The sequence below is a fragment of the Eschrichtius robustus genome, chromosome 4 (assembly GCF_028021215.1).
Source record: "Eschrichtius robustus isolate mEscRob2 chromosome 4, mEscRob2.pri, whole genome shotgun sequence".
Lineage (NCBI taxonomy): Eukaryota > Metazoa > Chordata > Mammalia > Artiodactyla > Eschrichtiidae > Eschrichtius > Eschrichtius robustus.
This window is the reverse complement of record NC_090827.1, coordinates 33,518,033-33,538,127: the sequence shown is the minus strand read 5'-3', so window position 1 is coordinate 33,538,127 and position 20,095 is coordinate 33,518,033. Positions and strand designations below refer to the sequence as shown.

Here is a 20,095-nt window from a genome sequence, read left to right as displayed (position 1 = left end):
CCCTACTTGATCATGGTGTATGATCCTTTGAGTGTGCTGTTGGATTCTGTTTGCTAGTATTTTGTTGAGGATTTTTGCATCTATGTTCATCAGTGATATTAGCCTGTAGTTTTCTTTCTTTGTGACAACTTTTTCTATTCTCCATCAGTAGAAAAGCTAGGGAAAAAGATAAAATAAAAGCTTTAAAATTTTTTTTTATTGAGAGTAGCCTCCCCCTCCCATCCAGGCAAGGGAGCTGAGATATAGCTCCACCCACTGTGGAGAGTATCTTCTGATCCCACCTGACCAGAAGAGCTGGAGACAACTCCTGGAAGTTGTGCAACCCAGTGGCACTTGAGCCAAGAGGCAGGTGGGCAGAGCTGACTTTGCAGAACAAAGCCAGTGGCCCTGCTCTGTCAGGAAACTTGGGGTGTTGGTTGGCTTGAGTTAAGACAACAAATGAAGAGCTTTACTAGCTTTAGAGGTGCTTCTCCCACTGCGTCCTGGCAAGGAATCTAATTCATGGCCTTTCAGCCTGTCCTACCAGGTAACCTAACCAGAGCATATAGGAAGGTGCAGAGCCCATTCAGTAGCCTATGTAGTGTCACTGGAACAGACAGCACAGCCATTGGCTTCCCCAATCTGCAGAGCAAAGCTAGTGGCCTCACCTGACTAGGTATTTCAGTGCACATTTTGGCCTGATTTGGGTCCCTAAACAATGAGCTATACATGCCCTGAGTCCCATCCTGCTTCCCTACTAGGGCAGTGAAGCTAATTCATAGCCCCATCAACTACTGAAAATTGTACCCATTCCTGACCATTTAGTAAGACTGACCAGAGAATTCAGGCAAATGCAGAGTCCATCCTATAGCCTCACCTGGCTAGGAAACCAGTGAGTAGCCCTAGCCAACTGTTCTCAGCCAGTGGCACTTCCCATCAAGCCCCATCCTCAAAGCTCAGTTGCCTTGCCCCAAAATAGACCATAATAGCAGGTCCCACCTGCTTAAGGACATTACCAGCAGACACACCCAGAAACCCAAACTGAGATGACTGGTGAAGCACTGTCTCTGTCAAAGCAACCTGTACAATCTGGAAAAGGAGCCAGATTACTCAAATGCACAGATACTAAATTAAGGAACCAAAGACCATGAAAAACAGGTAAACATGACACCTTCAAAGGAAACTACTGAAGCTCCAATAAACCCTAAAGAAATGAAGATCTATGAACTATCAGACAAAGAATTCAGAATCATTTTCTTAAGGAAGTTTAGAGACAGGCAAATAAATGAAAGTAGGAAAACAGTGCAGGAACAAAACATTTCTCGTTTAGACAAGGAAATAGTAGTGTTGGGTGGGGGGATGGGAGGGAAGTCCAAGAGGGAGGGGATATATGTATACATATACTGATTCACTTCATCGTACAGCAGAAACTAACACAACATTGTAAAGCAATTATACTCCAATAAAAAAATAATACAAACCAAAATCCTAAGTTGAAAAATACAAAAACTAAACTGTGGGTTCAATATTATGTAACAACCTAAAGGGAAAAAGAATTTGAAAAGAATAGATACATGTATAAGTATAACTGAATCAATGAATTCAGTAAAGTTGCAGGGTACAAAATTAACAAATGAAAAGCACTGTTGTGCTTTAAGAAATTCTTGAGTCTCATAAGTAAAATAATTAATAGTTGAGAGAAATAAGACTATAATATTTGGTTTGGTTGAAACAGAAAAGCACATTGGGCAACCATTCACTGGAATTCAAAGAAGATGGATAAAAATCAATTTTGCCTGTTGTCTACATTGCTGTTTCATTCTCCAGTTGCCAACACAGCATAAATTGGTACCAGAATTAGAATTTTGATATATCATTAACTATAACAATAAGTATGAAACAGCTTGATGAACCCTAGCATAAGAAAAAATTCAGAGGGAGCTTCAAGATGGCGGAGGAGTAAGACATGGAGATCACCTTCCTCTCCACAAATACATCAGAAATACATCTACATGTGGAACAACTCCTACAGAACACCTGCTGAATGCTGGCAGAAGACCTCAGACTTCCCAAAAGGCAAGAAACTCCCCACGTACCTGGGTAGGGCAAAAGAAAAAAGAAAAAACAGAGACAAAAAAATAGGGACGGGACCAGCACCAGTGGGAGGGAGCTGTGAAGGAGGAAAGGTTTCCACACACTAGGAAGGCCCTTCATAGGCAGAGACTGTGGGTGGTGGAGGAGGGAAGCTTTGGAGCCATGGAGGAGAGTGCAGCAACAGGGGTGCAGAGGGCAAAGCGGAGAGATTCCTGCACAGAGGATCACTGCCGACCAGCACTCACCAGCCCAAGAGGCTTGTCTGCTCACCCGCTGGGGCAGGTGCGGGCTGGGAGCTGAGGTTCCGGCTTCAGAGGTCAGATCCCATGGAGAGGACTGGGGTTGGCTGCGTGAACACAGCCTGAAGGGGGCTAGTGCACCACAGCTGGCTGGGAGGGAGTCCCAGAAAAAGTCTGGAGCTGCCGAAGAGACACCAGATTTTTTCTTCCCTCTTTGTTTCCTGGTGTGCCAGGAGAGGGGATTACGAGTGAGGCTTAAAGTAGCTACAGAGATGGGCGCAAGCCGTGGCTATCAGTGCGGACCACAGAGATGGGCATGAGATTCTAAGGCTGCTGCTGCAGCCACCAAGAAACCTGTGTGTAAGCACAGGTCGCTCTCCACACCTCCCCTCCCAGGAGCCTGTGCAGCCCGCCACTGCCAGGGTCACATGATCCAGGGACAACTTCCCCGGGAGAACACACGGCACACCTCAGGCTGTTGCAGTGTCACGCTGGCCTCTGCTGATGCAGGCTCACCCCGCATTCTGTACCACTACTTCCCCCCGGCTTGAGGGAGCCAGAGCCCCCGAATCAGCTGCTCCTTTAACCCCGACCCGTCCGAGTGAAGAACAGACGCCCTCAGGCGACTTACACAGAGAGGCGGGGCCAAATCCAAAGCTGAACCCCAGGAACTGTGCGAACAAAGAAGAGAAAGGGAAATCTCTCCATGCAGCTTCAGGAGCAGTGGATTAAATCTCCACAATCAACTTGATGTGCCTGCATCTGTGGAATACTTGAAGAGACAACGAATCATCCCAAATTGAGGAGGCGGACTTTGGGAGCAACGATATATATATTTTTTTTCCCTTTTTCTCCTTTTGTGAGTATGTATGTGTATGCTTCTGTGTGTGATTTTGTCTGTATAGATTTGCTTTAACATTTGTCCAAGTGTTCTGTCTGTTTTTTTTCTTTTCTTTTCTTTTTATTTTTTAGTATAGTTTTTAGTGCTTGTTATCATTGGTGGATTTGTTTTCTTGGTTTGGTTGCTCTCTACTTCCTTTCATTCGTTCTTTCATTTTTTTAATTTACCTTTCAAAAATTTTTAAAATAATTATTTTCTATTTTAATAACTTTTTAATTTAATTTAATTTTATTTTATTTTAACTTCTTCTTTCTTTCTTTTTTTTCCTTTTATTCTGAGCCGAGTGTATGACAGGCTTTTGGTGTTCCAGCCAGGTGTCAGGGCTTTGCCTCTGAGGTGGGAGAGCCAAGTTCAAGACACAGGTCCACAAGAGACCTCCCAGCTCCACGTAACACCACACAGTGAAAATCTCCCAGAGATCTCCATCTCAACGCCAAGACCCAGCTCCACTCAACAACCAGCAAGCTACAGTGCTGGACACCCTATACCAAACAACTAGCAAGACAGGAACACAACCCCACCCATTAGCAGAGAGACTGCCTAAAATCATAATAAGGCCACAGACACCCCAAAACACACCACCAGACGTGGACCTGCCCACCAGAAAGACAAGATCCAGCCTCATCCACCAGAACACAGGCACTAGCCCCCTCCACCAGGAAGCCTACACAACCCACTGAATCAACCTTAGCCACTGGGGACAGACACCAAAAACAATGGGAACTACGAACCTGCAGCCTGCGAAAAGAAGACCACAAACACTGTAAGTTAAGCAAAATGAGAAGACAGAGAAACACACAACAGATGAAGGAGCAAGATAAAAACCCACCAGACCAAACAAATGAAGAGGAAAGAAGCAGTCTACCTGAAAAAGAATTCAGAGTAATGATAGTAAAGATGATCCAAAATCTTGGAAATAGAATGGAGAAAATACAAGAAACGTTTAACAAGGACCTAGAAGAACTAAAGAGCAAGCAAACAGTGATGAACAACACAATAAATGAAATTAAAAATTCTCTAGAAGGGATCCATAGCAGAATAACTGAGGCAGAAGAACGGATAAGTGACCTGGAAGATAAAATAGTGGAAATAACTACTGCAGAGTAGAATAAAGAAAAAGGAATGAAAAGAATTGAGGACAGTCTCAGAGACTGCTGGGACAACATTAAACGTACCAACATTCGAATTATAGGGGTCCCAGAAGAAGAAGAGAAAGAGAAAGGGACTGAGAAAATATTTGAAGAGATTATAGTTGAAAATTTCCCTAATATGGGAAAGGAAATAATTAATCAAGTCCAGGAAGCACAGAGAGTCCGATACAGGATAAATCCAAGGAGAAACACACCAAGACACATGTTAATCAAACTATCAAAAATTAAATACAAAGAAAAAACATTAAAAGCAGCAAGGGAAAAATAACAAATAACACACAAGGGAATCCCCATAAGGTTAACAGCTGAACGTTCAGCAGAAACTCTCCAAGCCAGAAGGGAGTGGCAGGACATATTTAAAGTGATGAAGGAGAAAAACTTACAAGCAAGATTACTCTACCCAGCAAGGATCTCATTCAGATTTGAGGGAGAAATTAAAACTTTTACAGACAAGCAAAAGCTAAGAGAATTCAGCACCACCAAACCAGCTTTACAACAAATGCTAAAGGAACTTCTCTATGCAGGAAACACAAGAGAAGGAAAAGACCTACAATAACAAACCCAAAACAATTAAGAAAATGGTAATAGGAACATACATATCGATAATTACCTTAAATGTATATGGATTAAATGCTCCAACCAAAAGATAGAGATTGGCTGAATGGATAAAAAAACAAGATCCATATATATGTTGTCTACAAGAGACCCACTTCAGACCTAGGGTCACATACAGACTGAAAGTGAGGGGATGGAAAAACATATTTCATGCAAATGGAAATCGAAAGAAAGCTGGAGTAGCAATTCTCATTTCAGACTAAATAGACTTTAAAACAAAGACTATTACAAGAGACAAAAAAGGACACTACATAATGATCAAGGGATCAATCCAAGAAGAAGATATAACAATTGTAAATATTTATGCACCCAACACAGGAGCACCTCAATACATGAGGCAAATGCTAACAGCCACAATAGGGGAGGCTAAACAATACACTACTTAATAACCAAGAGATCACTGAAGAAATTAAAGAGAAAATCAAAAAATACCTAGAAACAAATGACAATGAAAACACAAAGACCCAATACCTATGGGATGCAGCAAAACCAGTTCTAAGAGGGAAGTTTATAGCAATACAATCCTACCTTAAGAAACAACAAACATCTCAAATAAACAACCTAATCTTACACTTAAGCAACTAGAGAAAGAAGAACAAAAAAACCCAAAGTTATCAGACGGAAAAAAATCATAAAGATCAGATCACAAATAAATGAAAAAGAAATGAAGGAAACAATAGGAAAGATCAATAAAACTAAAAGCTGGTTCTTTGAGAAGATAAACAAAATTGACATACCATTAGCCAGACTCATCAAGAAAAAAAGCGAGAAGACTCAAATCAGTAGAATTAGAAATGAAAAAGGAGTATCAACTGACATGGCAGAAATACAAAGGATCATGAGTGATTACTACAAGCAACTATATGCCAGTAAACTGGACAACCTGGAAGAAATGGACAAATTCATAGAAAAGCACAACCTTCCCAGACTGAACCAGGAAGAAATAGAAAATATAAACAGACCAATCACAAGCACTGAAATTGAAACCATGATTAAAAATGTTCCAAAAAACAAAAGCCCTGGACCAGATGGCTTCACAAGTGAATTCTATCAAACATTTAGAGGAGAGCTAACACCTATACTTCTCAAACTCTTCGAAATATAGCAGAGGGAGGAACACTCCCAAACACATTCTACGAGGCCACCATCACCTTGATACCAAAACCAGACAAGGATGTCACAAAGAAAGAAAACTACAGGCCAATATCACTGATGAACATAGATGCAAAAATCCTCAACAAAATACTAGCAAACAGAATCCAACAGCACGTTAAAAGGATTATACACCGTGATCAAGTGGGGTTTATCCAAGGAATGCAAGGATTCTTCAACACATGCAAATCAATCAATGTGATACACCATATTAACAAATTGAAGGAGAAAAACCATATGATCATCTCAATAGATGCAGAAAAAGCTTTTGACAAAATTCAACACCCATTTCTGATAAAAACCCTCCAGAAAGTAGGCATAGAGGGAACTTACCTCAACATAATAAAGGCCATAGATGACAAACCCACAGCCAACATCGTCCTCAGTGGTGAAAAAGGAAACCATTTCCACTAAGATCAGGAACAAGACAAGAGTGCCCACTCTCACCACTATTATCCAACATAGCTTTGGAAGTTTTAGCCACAGCAATCAGAGAAGAAAAGGAAATAAAGGAAACCAAATGGGAAAAGGAGAAGTAAAGCTGTCACTCTTTGCAGATGACATGATATTATACATAGAGAATCCTAAGGATTCTACCAGAAAACTACTAGAGCTAATCAATGAATTTGGTGAAGTAGCAGGATAAAAAATTAATGCACAGAAATCTCTTGCATTCTTATACACTAATGATGAAAAATCTGAAAGTGAAATTAAGAAAACACTCCCATTTACCATTGCAAAAGAATAAAATATCTAGGAATAAACCTACCTAAGGAGACAAAAGACCTGTATGCAGAAAATTATAAGACACTGATGAAAGAAATTAAACATGATACCAACAGATGGAGAGATATACCATGTTCTTGGATTGGAAGAATCAACATTGTGAAAATGACTATACTACGCAAAGCAATCTACAGATTCAATGCAATCCCTAACAAACTACGACTGGCATTTTTCACAGAAATAGAACAAAAAATTTCACAATTTGTATGGAAACACAAAAGACCCTGAATAGCCAAAGCAATCTAGAGAAAGAAAACCGGAGCTGGAGGAATCAGGCTCCCTGACTTCAGACTATAGTACAAAGCTACTTTAATCAAAACAGTATGGTACTGGCACAAAAACAGAAATATAGATCAATGGAACAGGATAGAAAGCCCAGAGATAAACCCACGCACCTATGGTCAGCTTATCTTTGATAAAGGAAGCACGAATATACAGTGGAGACAAGACAACCTCTTCAATAAGTGGTGCTGGGAAAACTGGACAGCTACATGTAAAAAAATGAAATTAGAACACTCTGTAACACCATACACATAAAAAAACACAAAATGGATTAAAGACCTAAATGTAAGGCCAGACACTATGAAACTCTTAGAGGAAAAACATAGGCAGAACACTCTATGACATAAATCACAGCAGGATCCTTTTTGACCCACCTCCTAGAGATATGGAAATAAAAACGAAAATAAACAAATGGGACCGAATGAAACTTAAAAGCTTTTGCACAGCAAAGGAAACCATAAACAAGGCGAAAAGACAACCCTCAGAATGGGAGAAAATATTTGCAAATGAAGCAACTGACAAAGGATTAATCTCCAAAATTTACAAGCAGCTCATGCAGCTCAATATCAAAAAAACAAACAATCCAATCCAAAAATGGGCAGAAGATGTGAATAGACGTTTCTTCAAGAAGATATACAGATTGCCAACAAACACATGAAAGAATGCTCAACATCATTAATCATTAGAGAAATGCAAATCAAAACTACAATGAGATATCATCTCACACCTGTCAGAATGGCCATCATCAAAAAATCTACAAACAGTAAATGCTGGGGAGGGTGTGGAGTAAAGGGAACCCTCTTGCACTGTTGGTGGCAATGTAAATTGATACAGCTACTTTGGAGAACAGTATGGAGGTTCCTTAAAAAAGTAAAAATAGAACCACCATACAATGCAGTAATCCCACTACTGTCCATATACCCTGAGAAAAACAAAATTCAAAGAGAGTCATGTACCACAATGTTCACTGCAGCACTATTTACAATAGCCAGGACATGGAAGCAACCTAAGTGTCCATCAACAGATGAATGGATAAAGAAGATGTGGCACATATATGCAATGGAATATTACTCAGCCATAAAAAGAAATGAAACTGAGTTATTTGTAGTGAGGTGGATGGACCTAGAGTTTGTCATACAGAGTGAAGTAAGTCAGAGAGAGTAAAACAAATACCATATGCTAACACATATATATGGAATCTGAAAAACAAACCAAAAAATTGTCCTGTAGAACCTAGGGGAAGACGGGAATAAAGACGCAGACCTACTAGAGAATGAACTTGAGGGTATGGAGAGGGGAAAGTGTAAGCTGGCACAAAGTGAGAGAGTGGCATGGACATATATACACTACCAAATGTAAAATAGATAGCTAGTGGGAAGCAGCCACATAGCACAGGGAGATCAGGTTGGTGCTTTGTGACCACCTAAAGGGGTGGGATAGGGAGGACGGGAAGGAGGGAGATGCAAGAGGGAAGAGATATGGGGATATATGTACATGTATAACTGATTCATTTTATTATAAAGCAGAAACTAACACACCATTGTATACCAATTATACTCCAATAAAGATGGTAAAAAAAAAAAAAAAGAAAAAATTGAAATAAATAGTCATCTCATATGTGTCATTTCTTGCAGGAGCTTAATATAATTTAATAAATCATATAATAAATTTCTACAAAAGACACAAGCTCACCCTTCCTTATTTTCAATGGAAATTTTTGAAGAGAAAACATTAGTTTAATATCATAAAAATGTGTTTTCACATATTTTTGGTACCATTTCTTGTCATGTTCACATCTAAATTCTACTTAGTTTTAATTTTAGGATAGTAGTTTATATATGAATTGAAATTTTTTCTTTTTCTGTATGTAGAGAATTCTTTTTAAACTGTTTGGGAAATACAACCAATCCAGTTTATTAAGCTGAACAGCATACATTGAACTTTTAATATATCAATAAAGAATAGACTTAATAAATCAGTAGCATTTCTATACACTAAATTTCTGAAAAAGAAATAAGGAAATCAATCTCATTTACAATAGCAGCAAAAACAGTAAAACACTTAGGAATAAATACAGCTAAAGAGGTTAAAGTACTCTATAAACTATTAGACATTGATGAAAGAAATTGAAGAAAAGACAAATAATGGAAAATTATCCCATATTCATGGATTGGAAGAATAAATATTGTTAAAATGTCAATGCTACAAAAAGCCATCTATAGATTCAATACAATCCCTATCAAGATCTCAATGGCCTTTTTTACAGACGTAGAAAAAGCACTCCTGAAATTTATATGGAACCACAAAACACCCCAAACAGCCAAAGAAATCCAGAGAAAGAAGAACAAATAAGGAGGCAAGCTAAACTATAAAGCTATAGTAACCAAAATAGTATAGTACTGGCATAAAAACAGACAATAGACCAAAGAAACAGAATTGAGAGCCCAGAAATAAGACCAAGCATATATAGCCAACTAATATTTGACAAGGGAGTTGAGAATACTTAATGGAGAAAATAAGTTCTTTTCAATAAATTGTGCTGGGATAGCTGGATATTCACATGTAAAAGAATGAAACTGGACCCATATCTTAACACCACTCACAAAAATTAAATAAAATGAATTAAGGACTTAAATGTAATTTCTGAAATCATGAAACTTCTAGAAGGAAACATAGGAATAAAAATCCTTTACATGGGTCTTGATAATGATTTTTTGGACATGACATCTAATGCACAAGCAACAAAAATCAAAAATAAATAAGTGGGACTACATCTAACTAAAAAGCATCTGCACAGCAAAAGAAACCACCAGCAAACTGAGAAGGCAATCTATAGAATGGGAAAAAATATTTGCAAACTATATATCTGAAACAGGGTGGATATCCAAAATAAACAAAGAACTCACACAACTCAATTAAAAAAAAAATTAATAAATGGGCAAAGGACCTGATAAACATTTCTCCAAAGAAGATGTACAAAACCAACAGATACATGGAAAGATGCTCAACATCACTAACCATCAGGGATACGCAAATCAAAACCATGAGAAGTTATCCCACACCTATTAGAATGACTAGTGCCAAAAAGACAACAAATATCAAGTGTTGGTGAGGATATGGAGAAAAGGGGACCCTGTGCACAGATGGTGGGATTGTAAAATGGTGCAGCCACTATGGAGAACAGTATGGAAGTTCCTCAAAAAATTAAAAATAGAACTACCATATATATGATCCAGCAATTCTGCTTCTGGGAATATATACAAAGGAAACAAAAACACTAACTTGAAAATATATCTGTACCCCTAGGTTCACAGAAGCATTATTTACAACAGCCAAGATATGGAAACAACCTAAGTGTTCATCTATGGATTAATGGATAAAGAAGTTGAGGCATATATATGTATGTGTATATACACACACACACACACACACACATGCACGTATCCTGTGGAATATTATTTAGCCATAAAAAATGAGGACATTTCACCATTTGTGACAACATGGATGGAACCTAAAAGCATTATGCTAAGTGAAATAAGTCAGAGAAAGACAAATACTGTATAATCTCACTTTTATGTGAAATCTTAAAAAGAAACAACTCATTTTAAAAAAAGAGAGGAAGATGGTCAAAAGGTACAAACTTCTAGTGACGAGATAAATAAGTGCTAGGGATGTAATGTACAACATGATGACTCTAGCTAACACTGCCCTATGATTTATAGGAAAGTTGTTGAGAGAGTAAATTCCTTTTTTAAAAAAATAAATTTATTTACTTATTTTTGGCTGCGTTGGGTCTTCGTTGCCGCATGCGGGCTTTCTCTAGTTGTGGAGAGCGGGGGCGACTTTGTTACAGTGTGCAGGCTTCTCATTGTGGTGGCTTCTCTTGTTGCAGAGCACAGGCTCTAGGCACGTGGGCACGGTAGTTGTGGCATGCTGGCTCAGTATCTGTGGCTCATGGGCTCTAGAGCGCAGGCTCAGTAGTTGTGGTGCATGGGCTTAGATGCTCCGCGGCACGTGGGATTTTCCTGGACCAGGGCTCGAGCTCGTGTCCCCTGCATTGGCAGGTGGATTCTTAACCACTGTACCACCAGGGAAGTCCCGGAGAGTAAATTCTTTAAGTTCTCATCTTAAGGAGAATTTTTTTTTCCTGTTTTCTTTTTTCTTTCTTTTCTTTTTATTGTATCTATATGAGATGATGTTAGCCAAGCCTATTTTGTTAATCATTTCACAATATATGTAAATCAAACCTTATGTTCTACATCTTAAATGTGTACAGTGATATATGCCAATTATTTCTCAATACTGTAAAAGACAAAAAACAAACAAAAAAAGCTTCCAGGTGATTTTGATGCCATTGGTCACACTTTAAAAATACTGACCTAAGTAATATATTTATGAAAGTAGCCAACAATTGCAATTGCCTTTTTAATAGTCATATCAAACTGTCAACTTACACTGAGTTACTAGTGCATAAAAACCCTAAAATATTTTTTTGCTGAATCCAGCTGCATCTTCCTTATTCTTTACTCTTGCAGTTCATTATTGTGGCCAAGTACAGAACTCTTTGTATATCCTTGTTAATTTTCATCTTGTTACACTGGCACTTCCTTCTAGTCTGGGGGAATTGTAAATTTTCATTCTGTTACATAATTTACATATTCCATAAATTTGATAAGCACACTTTCTATCTTTATCCAAGTCACAGACCAAAATGTTGTACCACAAGAACCAAAATAAGAGTAGAAGCATGCTCATGACTGTGTTTTACAAATGCCATCATTCCATCTAGACTATTTTTATCTCAGAGAAATAAACTGTCATGTTTTAGACATTATTATTTGCATCTAGAAAGATTAAACTAAAAACAGAATTCCTGTAATGTATTTGGGTTTAATGCACATAGTAAAATTTTCTTGACATATTACAATAACTTGACCTCTAATTGAATAATTATCAAAAAATCTGTATTTTAATTTTTAAAATTTCTGCTTAGTACCTTCTGATACCATAAACAAAACAATTGCATTGTCAAAAAAATCCATTTCAGATGAAATTTAAAAAACTGGTACAATCCCAATGGCTGCCAAATACTATTTGTCTGGACTGAGAACAGAAAACAAACTCAGAGCTAACACAGGACTCTTTGGAAGTGAAATGGAATACAGATTTCTCTAAAACTATCTTGAAAGAAAATGTTAAGCATACATTGGCTAAAAGAATGAGATACATGAGCCTGGATGGGGCACTGGACTACAAAAGAATGTTTCAATAGAGAAATGGTTTGCACTGTGAAATGGAAAGAAATCCAGTTCTTAGGAGATCAATTCCTGCCATTTAGTCTCTCAGTAAAGACTGCCAGAAGTGAACTGGGGGAAAGAAATTTGTGATGAAATGAGAATATTTCATTTCAGTCAGTTCCATTTGAAAAGAGTTTGAAAATTTTAGACAGTACACTAAAAAAATAATAGAAACAATTATTTTATGCCAGATCATGTTGACTTTAACTCATCAGCACTTTTTTTATTATACAAACATGGCAAATACAATGTGGAAAAATAAAATACCTGTACTTGGGGAAGCATGAAATATAAACACCAGTGCAATCATCAGTTTTTGATACACAGATCAGTGAAGGTTTATTATTGCCATCCCCACCTGAGATGGACTGATGCACATTCCATGCCAGGTACTTGCACATTCTCTCTCTCATGACAAGTGCCTTATATATCAATAACGGAATTACTGGTTTCACACCTAGTTCCTCCTTTCTCATTGGTAGTCAATTCTCCCTCCAAGTGCTACACCTAAAGGAGAAGTAAAGGAAGGCTGGTAGTCAATTTCTGCATTGGTTGGGTCATCCTCTTTACCTACAGCAGTGGTACCCAGCCCCAGTGGCTGTTAAATAATTTGACTATCACCCTTGAACCAAACACCCTCTATTTTCTTATGACATAAAATATCACTGCAATTTCAAAAGATAAAATATGTACACAATTTTATTCAACATTTTACATTATGCTACAAATATGTACAATCTCAATAATAAATTAAAAATAAATGAATAAAATAAGTCCTTCGTTCATAGACACCATGGTACTCAATGCCATTGTTTGGCCTTCATTTCTGTGAGTTCATCTGATCAAAGATCCCGTTCATCCTCTTGCCGGAAGAATTTATTTTGGCAGCACATTTGAAATGCTGAGTGTTTTGTTGTTGCCTCTAAGCAGCAGGGAGCTGCTTGTTAATAATAGAAATGCTGAAAAGGATCAGCTGCAATCAAGAAGGGTTGATGAACATTTGCACAATATGTACAAAACTCTTCAAAAATTCTTTAATACTTTTTTCCTCCAGCTCCTCACATTCTTTGCATCCCGATTCATTTTTATACTGCAAATAAAAAGAAAGGATTAGATTGGAAAGTCTAAAATATGACTTTCCGGCGAGTATCATATCATTTGAACCATATGGTGAAGTCTTGAGACATAAATTCCTTGGCAGATTAGGAATTATCATATTAGGAAGAACTATGGGAGATTTGATAAGGGCTGATTTTTCCTAGAGTGAATTAAGGACAATGAAAAAAAAATTGAAAAAAAAATAATCTATTGAACCATGAACTTCTGCTTAGAGTCCTTCAGTAGTTTCTGGTCATCTACCCCAGCAGGAAGTCCATGCTTCCCTGCATGGCATGCAGGCCCTCCTTGAGAGGTTCCTTACCTATTTCTTTCACGTTTTCCACAGCTCAAAGATATGCCCTAGGAACACTGGGCTCATGCCTTTAGCTCCCATATATACATCAGGCTGTTAAGTGCCTTGCTGTCTTTGCTTTTCTCTCTGCCTGTTCCACACTTCTATTTTAGCTACTACCACTCACGCTTAAGATCACTCAGGCGCTGTTTCCATTAGGAAGGCTTTTCTGAACCTCTGAGCTCCTGGGGCTGCACTAAATGTCCCTTCTCTACATTCTCAGAACCCCTTGTTTAGACTCTCTCTCATATCACATCATGTATTATATTGATATTATGGAGCTTTATGCTTTGCATACCACTATTCTCTAGGCTTTTTCAGGACAGGCAAGGCTATGTATTTTTGCTCCCCTAGCATTTAGCATAGGGCCCGGCACATGATATTCACCCAATTATTATTGGTTGAATTCAACTATTTCGAAGAATACCACAAATTATAGTAATTTAAACAGTTTCAGAGAGACCTTCAAGATGGCGGAGGAATAAGATATGGAGATCACCTTCCTCTCCACAGATACATCAGAAATACATCTACATGTGGAACAGCTCCTACAGAACACCTACTGAACGCTGGCAGAACACCTCAGACTTCCCAAAAGGCAAGAAACTCCCCACGTACATGGGTAGGGCAAAAGAAAAAAGAAAAAACAGAGACAAAAGAATAGGGACGGGACCTGCACCTCTGGGAAGGAGCTGTGAAGGAGGAAAAGTTTCCAAACAGTAGGAAGTCCCTTCACTGGTGGAAATGGGGGGTGACGGGGGGAAGCATCAGAGCCACGGAGGAGAGCGCAGCCACAGGGGTGCAGAGGGCAAAACGGAGAAACTGCCACACAGAGGATCGGTGCCGACCAGCACTCACCAGCCCGAGAGGCTTGTCTGCTCACCCGCCAGGGCAGGTGGGGGCTGGGAGCTGAGGCTCGGGCTTGAGAGATCAGACCCGAGGGAGAGGACTGGGGTTGGCTGCGTGAACACAGCCTGAAGGGGGCTAGTGCACCACAGCTAGCCGGGAGGGAGTCTGGGAAAAAGTCTGGAACTGCCTAAGAGGCAAGGGACCATTCTTTTGAGGTGCGCAAGGAGAGGAGATTCAGAGCACTGCCTAAACGAGCTCCAGAGATGGGCGCAAGCCGGGGCTATCAGCGGGGACACCAGAGACGGGCATGAGACATTAAGGCTGCTGCTGCCGCCACCAAGAAGCCTGTGTGCAAGCACAGGTCACTCTCCACACCTCCCGTCCTGCGAGCCTGTGCAGCCCGCCACTGCCAGGGTCCCGTGATCCAGGGACAACTTCCCTGGGAGAACACACGGCACACCTCAGGCTGTTACAACATCACAAAGGCCTCTGCCGCCGCAGGCTCACCCCACATTCCGTACCCCTCCCTCCCCCCGGCCTGAGTGAGCCAGAGCCCCCTAATCAGCTGCTCCTTTAACCCCACCCTGTCTGAGCAAAGAACAGACGCCCTCAGGCGACCTACACGCAGACGCGGGTCCAAATCCAAAGCTGAACCCCAGGAGTTGTGCGAAAAAAGAAGAAAAAGGGAAATTTCTCCCAGCGGCCTCAGGAGAAGCAGATTAAGTCTCCACAATCACCTTGATGTGCCTGCATCTGTGGAATACCTGAATAGACAACGAATCATCCCAAAATTGAGGTGGCGGACGTTGGGAGCAACTGTAGACTTGAGGTTTGCTTTCTGCATCTAATTTGTTTCTGGTTTTATGTTTATCTTAGTTTAGTATTTAGAGTTTATTATCATTGGTAGATTTCTTTATTGATTTGGTTGCTCTCTTCCTTTTTTTAAATATATATATATATATTTTTTCGTTTTTCTCTTTTTGTGAGTGTGTATGTGTATGTTTCTTTGTGTGATTTTGTCTGTATACTTTTGCTTTTACCATTTGTCCTAGGGTTCTGTCTCTCCGGTTTTTTTGGTTTTTGGTTTATTTTAGTATAGTTTTTGGTGCTTGTTATCATTGGTGGGTTTGTTTTTTGGTTTGGTACCTCTCTTCTTTCTTTCTTTCTTTTTTAAATTACTTTTCAATTTTTTATTTTTAATAATTTATTTTATTTTTTTAAAATAACTTTATATTTTATTTTATTTTATTTTTCTTTCTTTCTTTTTTTCTCCCTCTTCTTCTGAGCCATGTGGCTGACAGGTTCTTCGTGCTCCAGACAGCGGTCAGGCCTGTGCCTCTGAGGTGGGAGGGCCGAGTTCAGGACACTGGTCCACCAAAGACCTCCCAGCTCCATGTAATATCAAACAGCGAAAGCTCTCCCAGAGATCTCCATCTCAACAATAAGACCCAGCTCCACTCAATGACCAGCAAGCTACAGTGCTGGACACCCTATGCCAAACAACTAGCAAGACAGGAACACAACCCCACCCATTAGCAGAGAGGCTGCCTAAAATAATAATAAGGTCACAAACACCACAAAACACACCACTGGGTGCTGTCCTGCCCACCAGAAAGACAAGATACAGCCTCATCTACCAGAACACAGGTAGCAGTCCTCTCCACCAGGAAGCCTACAAAACCCACTGAATCAACCTTATGCACTGGGGGCAGACACCAAAAACCACAGGAACTACAAACCTGGAGCCTGCAAAAAGGAGACCACAAACACAGTAAGTTAAGCAAAATGAGAAGACAGAGAAACACACAAGAGATGAAGGAGCAAGATAAAAACCCACCAGACCAAACAAATGAAGAGGAAAGAAGCAGTCTACCTGAAAAAGAATTCAGAGTAATGATAGTAAAGATGATCCAAAATCTAGGAAATAGAATGGAGAAAATACAAGAAACGTCTAACAAGGACCTAGAAGAACTAAAGAGCAAACAGTGATGAACAACACAATAAATGAAATTAAAAATTCTCTAGAAGGAATCAATAGCAGAATAACTGAGGCAGAAGAACAGATAAGTGACCTGGAAGATAAAATAGTGGAAATAACTACTGCAGAGCAGAATAAAGAAAAAAGAATGAAAAGAACTGAGGACAGTCTCAGAGACCTCTGGGACAACATTAAACGCACCAACATTCGAATTAAAGGGGTCCCAGAGGAAGAAGAGAAAACGAAAGGGACTGAGAAAATATTTGAAGAGATTATAGTTGAAAATTTCCCTACTATGGAAAAGGCAATAGTTAATCAAGTCCAGGAAGCACAGAGGTCCGATACAGGATAAATCCAAGGAGAAACATGCCAGGACACATATTAATCAAACTATCAAAAGTTAAATACAAAGAAAAAATATTAAAAGCAGCAAGGGAAAAACAACAAATAACATACAAGGGAATCCCCATAAGGTTAAGAGCTCATGTTTCAGCAGAAACTCTGCGAGCCAGAAGGGAGCGTCAGGACATATTTAAAGTGATGAAAGGGAAAAATTTACAACCAAGATTAATCTACGCAAAAAGGATCTCATTCAGATTCGACGGAGAAATTAAAACCTTTACAGACAAGCAAAAGCTAAGAGAATTCAGCACCATCAACCAGCTTTACAACAAATGCTAAAGGAACTTCTCTATGCAGGAAACACAAGAGAAGGAAAAGACCTACAATAACAAACCCAAAACAATTAAGAAAATGGTAATAGGAACATACATATCGATAACTACCTTAAACGTAAATGGATTAAATGCTCCAACCAAAAGACACAGACTGGCTGAATGAATACAAAAGCAAGACCTGTATATAGGCTGTCTGCAAGAGACCCACTTCAGACCTAGGGACACATACAGACTGAAAGCGAGGGGATGGAAAAACATATTTCATGCAAATGGAAATCAAAAGTAAGAGGGAGTAGCAATTCTCATATCAGACAAAATAGACTTTAAAAGAAAGACTATGAAAAGAGACAAAGAAGGACACTACATAATGATCAACAGATCAATCCAAGAAGAAGATATAACAATTGTAAATATTTATGCACCCAACACAGGAGCACCTCAATACATAAGGCAAATGTTAACAGCCATAAAAGAGGAAATCGATAGTAACACAATCATAGTAGGAGGCCTAACACCCCACTTTCACCAATGGACAGATCATCCAAAATGAAAAAAAATAAGGGAACACAAGCTTTAAATGATACATTAAACAAGGTGGACTTAATTGATATTTATAGGACATTCCATCCAAAAACAACAGAATACACTTTCTTCTCAAGTGCTCATCGAACATTCTCCAGGATAGATGACATATTGGGTCATAAATCAAGCCTTGGTAAATTTAAGAAAATGGAAATCGTATCAAGTATCTTTTCCAAACACAACGCTGTGAGTCTTGATTTCAATTACAGGAAAAAAAAATCTATAAAAAATACAAACAAATGGTAGCTAAACAATACACTACTAAATAACCAAAAGATCACTGCAGAACTCAAAGAGGAAATCAAAAAATACCTAGAAAGAAATGACAATGAAAACACGACGACCCAAAACTGATGGGATGCAGCAAAAGCAGCTCTAAGAGGGAAGTTTAGAGCAATACAATCCTACCTCAAGGAACAAGAAAAACCTCAAATAAACAAGCTAACCTTAAACCTAAAGCAATTAGAAAGAAGAACAAAAAAACCCAAAAGTTAGCAGAAGGAAAGAAATCATAAAGATCAGATCACAAATAAATGAAAAAGAAATGAAGGAAATGATAGCAAAGATCAATAAAACTAAAAGCTGGTTCTTCGAGAAGATAAACAAAATTGATAAATCATTAGCCAGACTCATCAAGATAGAAAAGGATAAGACTCAAACCAATAGAATTAGAAATGAAAAAGGAGAAGTAACAGCTGACACTGCAGAAATACAAAGGGTCATGAGAGATTACTACTAGCAACTATGTGCCAACAAAATGGACAATCTGGAAGAAATGGACAAATTCTTAGAAAAGCACAACCTTCTGAGACTGAATCAGGAAGAAATAGAAAATATAAACTGACCAATTCCAAGCACTGAAATTGAGACTGTGATTAAAAATCTTCCAACAAACAAAAGCCCAGGACCAGATGGCTTCACAGGCGAATTCTATCAAACATTTAGAGAAGAGTTAACACCTATCCTTATCAAACTCTTCCAAAATATAGCAGAGGGAGGAACACTCCCAAACTCATTCTATGAGGCCACCATCACCCTGATACCAAAACCAGACAAATATGTCACAAAGAAAGAGACCTACAGGCTAATATCACTGATGAACATAGATGCAAAAATCCTCAACAAAATACTAGCAAACAAAATCCAATAGCACGTTAAAAGTATCATACACCATGATCCATTGGGGTTTATCCCAGGAATGCAAGGATTCTTCAATATACGCAAATCAATCAATGTGATACGCCATATTAACAAACTGAAGAATAAAAACCATATGATCATCTCATAGATGCAGAAAAAGCTTTAGACAAAATTCAACACCCATTTACGATAAAAACCCTGCAGAAAGTAGTCATAGAGAGAACTTACCTCAACATAATAAAGGTCATATATGACAAACCCACAGCCAACATTGTTCTTAATGGTGAAAAACTGAAACCATTTCCTCTCAGATCAGGAACAAGACAAGGTTGTCCACTCTGACCACTATTATTCAACATAGTTTTGGAAGTTTTAGCCTCAGGAATCACAGAAGAAAAAGAAATAAAAGGAGTCCAAATCAGAAAAGAAGAAGTAAAGCTGTCACTGTTTGCAGATGGCATGATACTATACATAGAGAATCCTAAAGATGCTACCAGAAAACTACTAGAGCTAATCAATGAATCTGGTAAAGTAGCAGGATACAAAATTAATGCACAGAAATCTCTTTCATTCCTATACAGTAATGGTGAAAAATCTGAGAGAGAAATTAAGAAAACACGCCTATTTATCATTGCAACAAAAAGAATAAAATACCTAGGAATAAACCTACCTAAGGAGACAAAAGACCTGTATCCAGAAAAGTATGAGGAAAGAAATTAAAGATGACACAAACAGATGGAGGGTTATACCAATGTCTTGGATGGGAAGAATCAACATTGTGAAAATGACTATACTACCCAAAGCAATCTACAGATTCAATGCCATCCCTATGAAACTACCAATGGAATTTTTCACAGAACTAGAACAAAAAATTTCACAATTTTTTGGAAACACAAAAGACCCCGAATAGCCAAAGCAATCTA

The 20,095-nt window shown here is 38.7% G+C and overlaps 1 protein-coding gene across 1 annotated transcript in view; it reads right to left on the bottom strand.

Moving 5' to 3' along the window:
* Window positions 1-13,222: 13,222 nt before the first annotated feature.
* The window catches only part of IL15 (interleukin 15), a 58,484-nt gene continuing 51,611 nt past the window's right edge, over window positions 13,223-20,095 (bottom strand). The window contains exon 7 of the mRNA XM_068542543.1: window positions 13,223-13,586. Coding sequence (XP_068398644.1) covers window positions 13,476-13,586 — 111 coding nt within the window. The 3' untranslated portion in view covers window positions 13,223-13,475. The remainder of the gene's footprint in view (window positions 13,587-20,095) is intronic.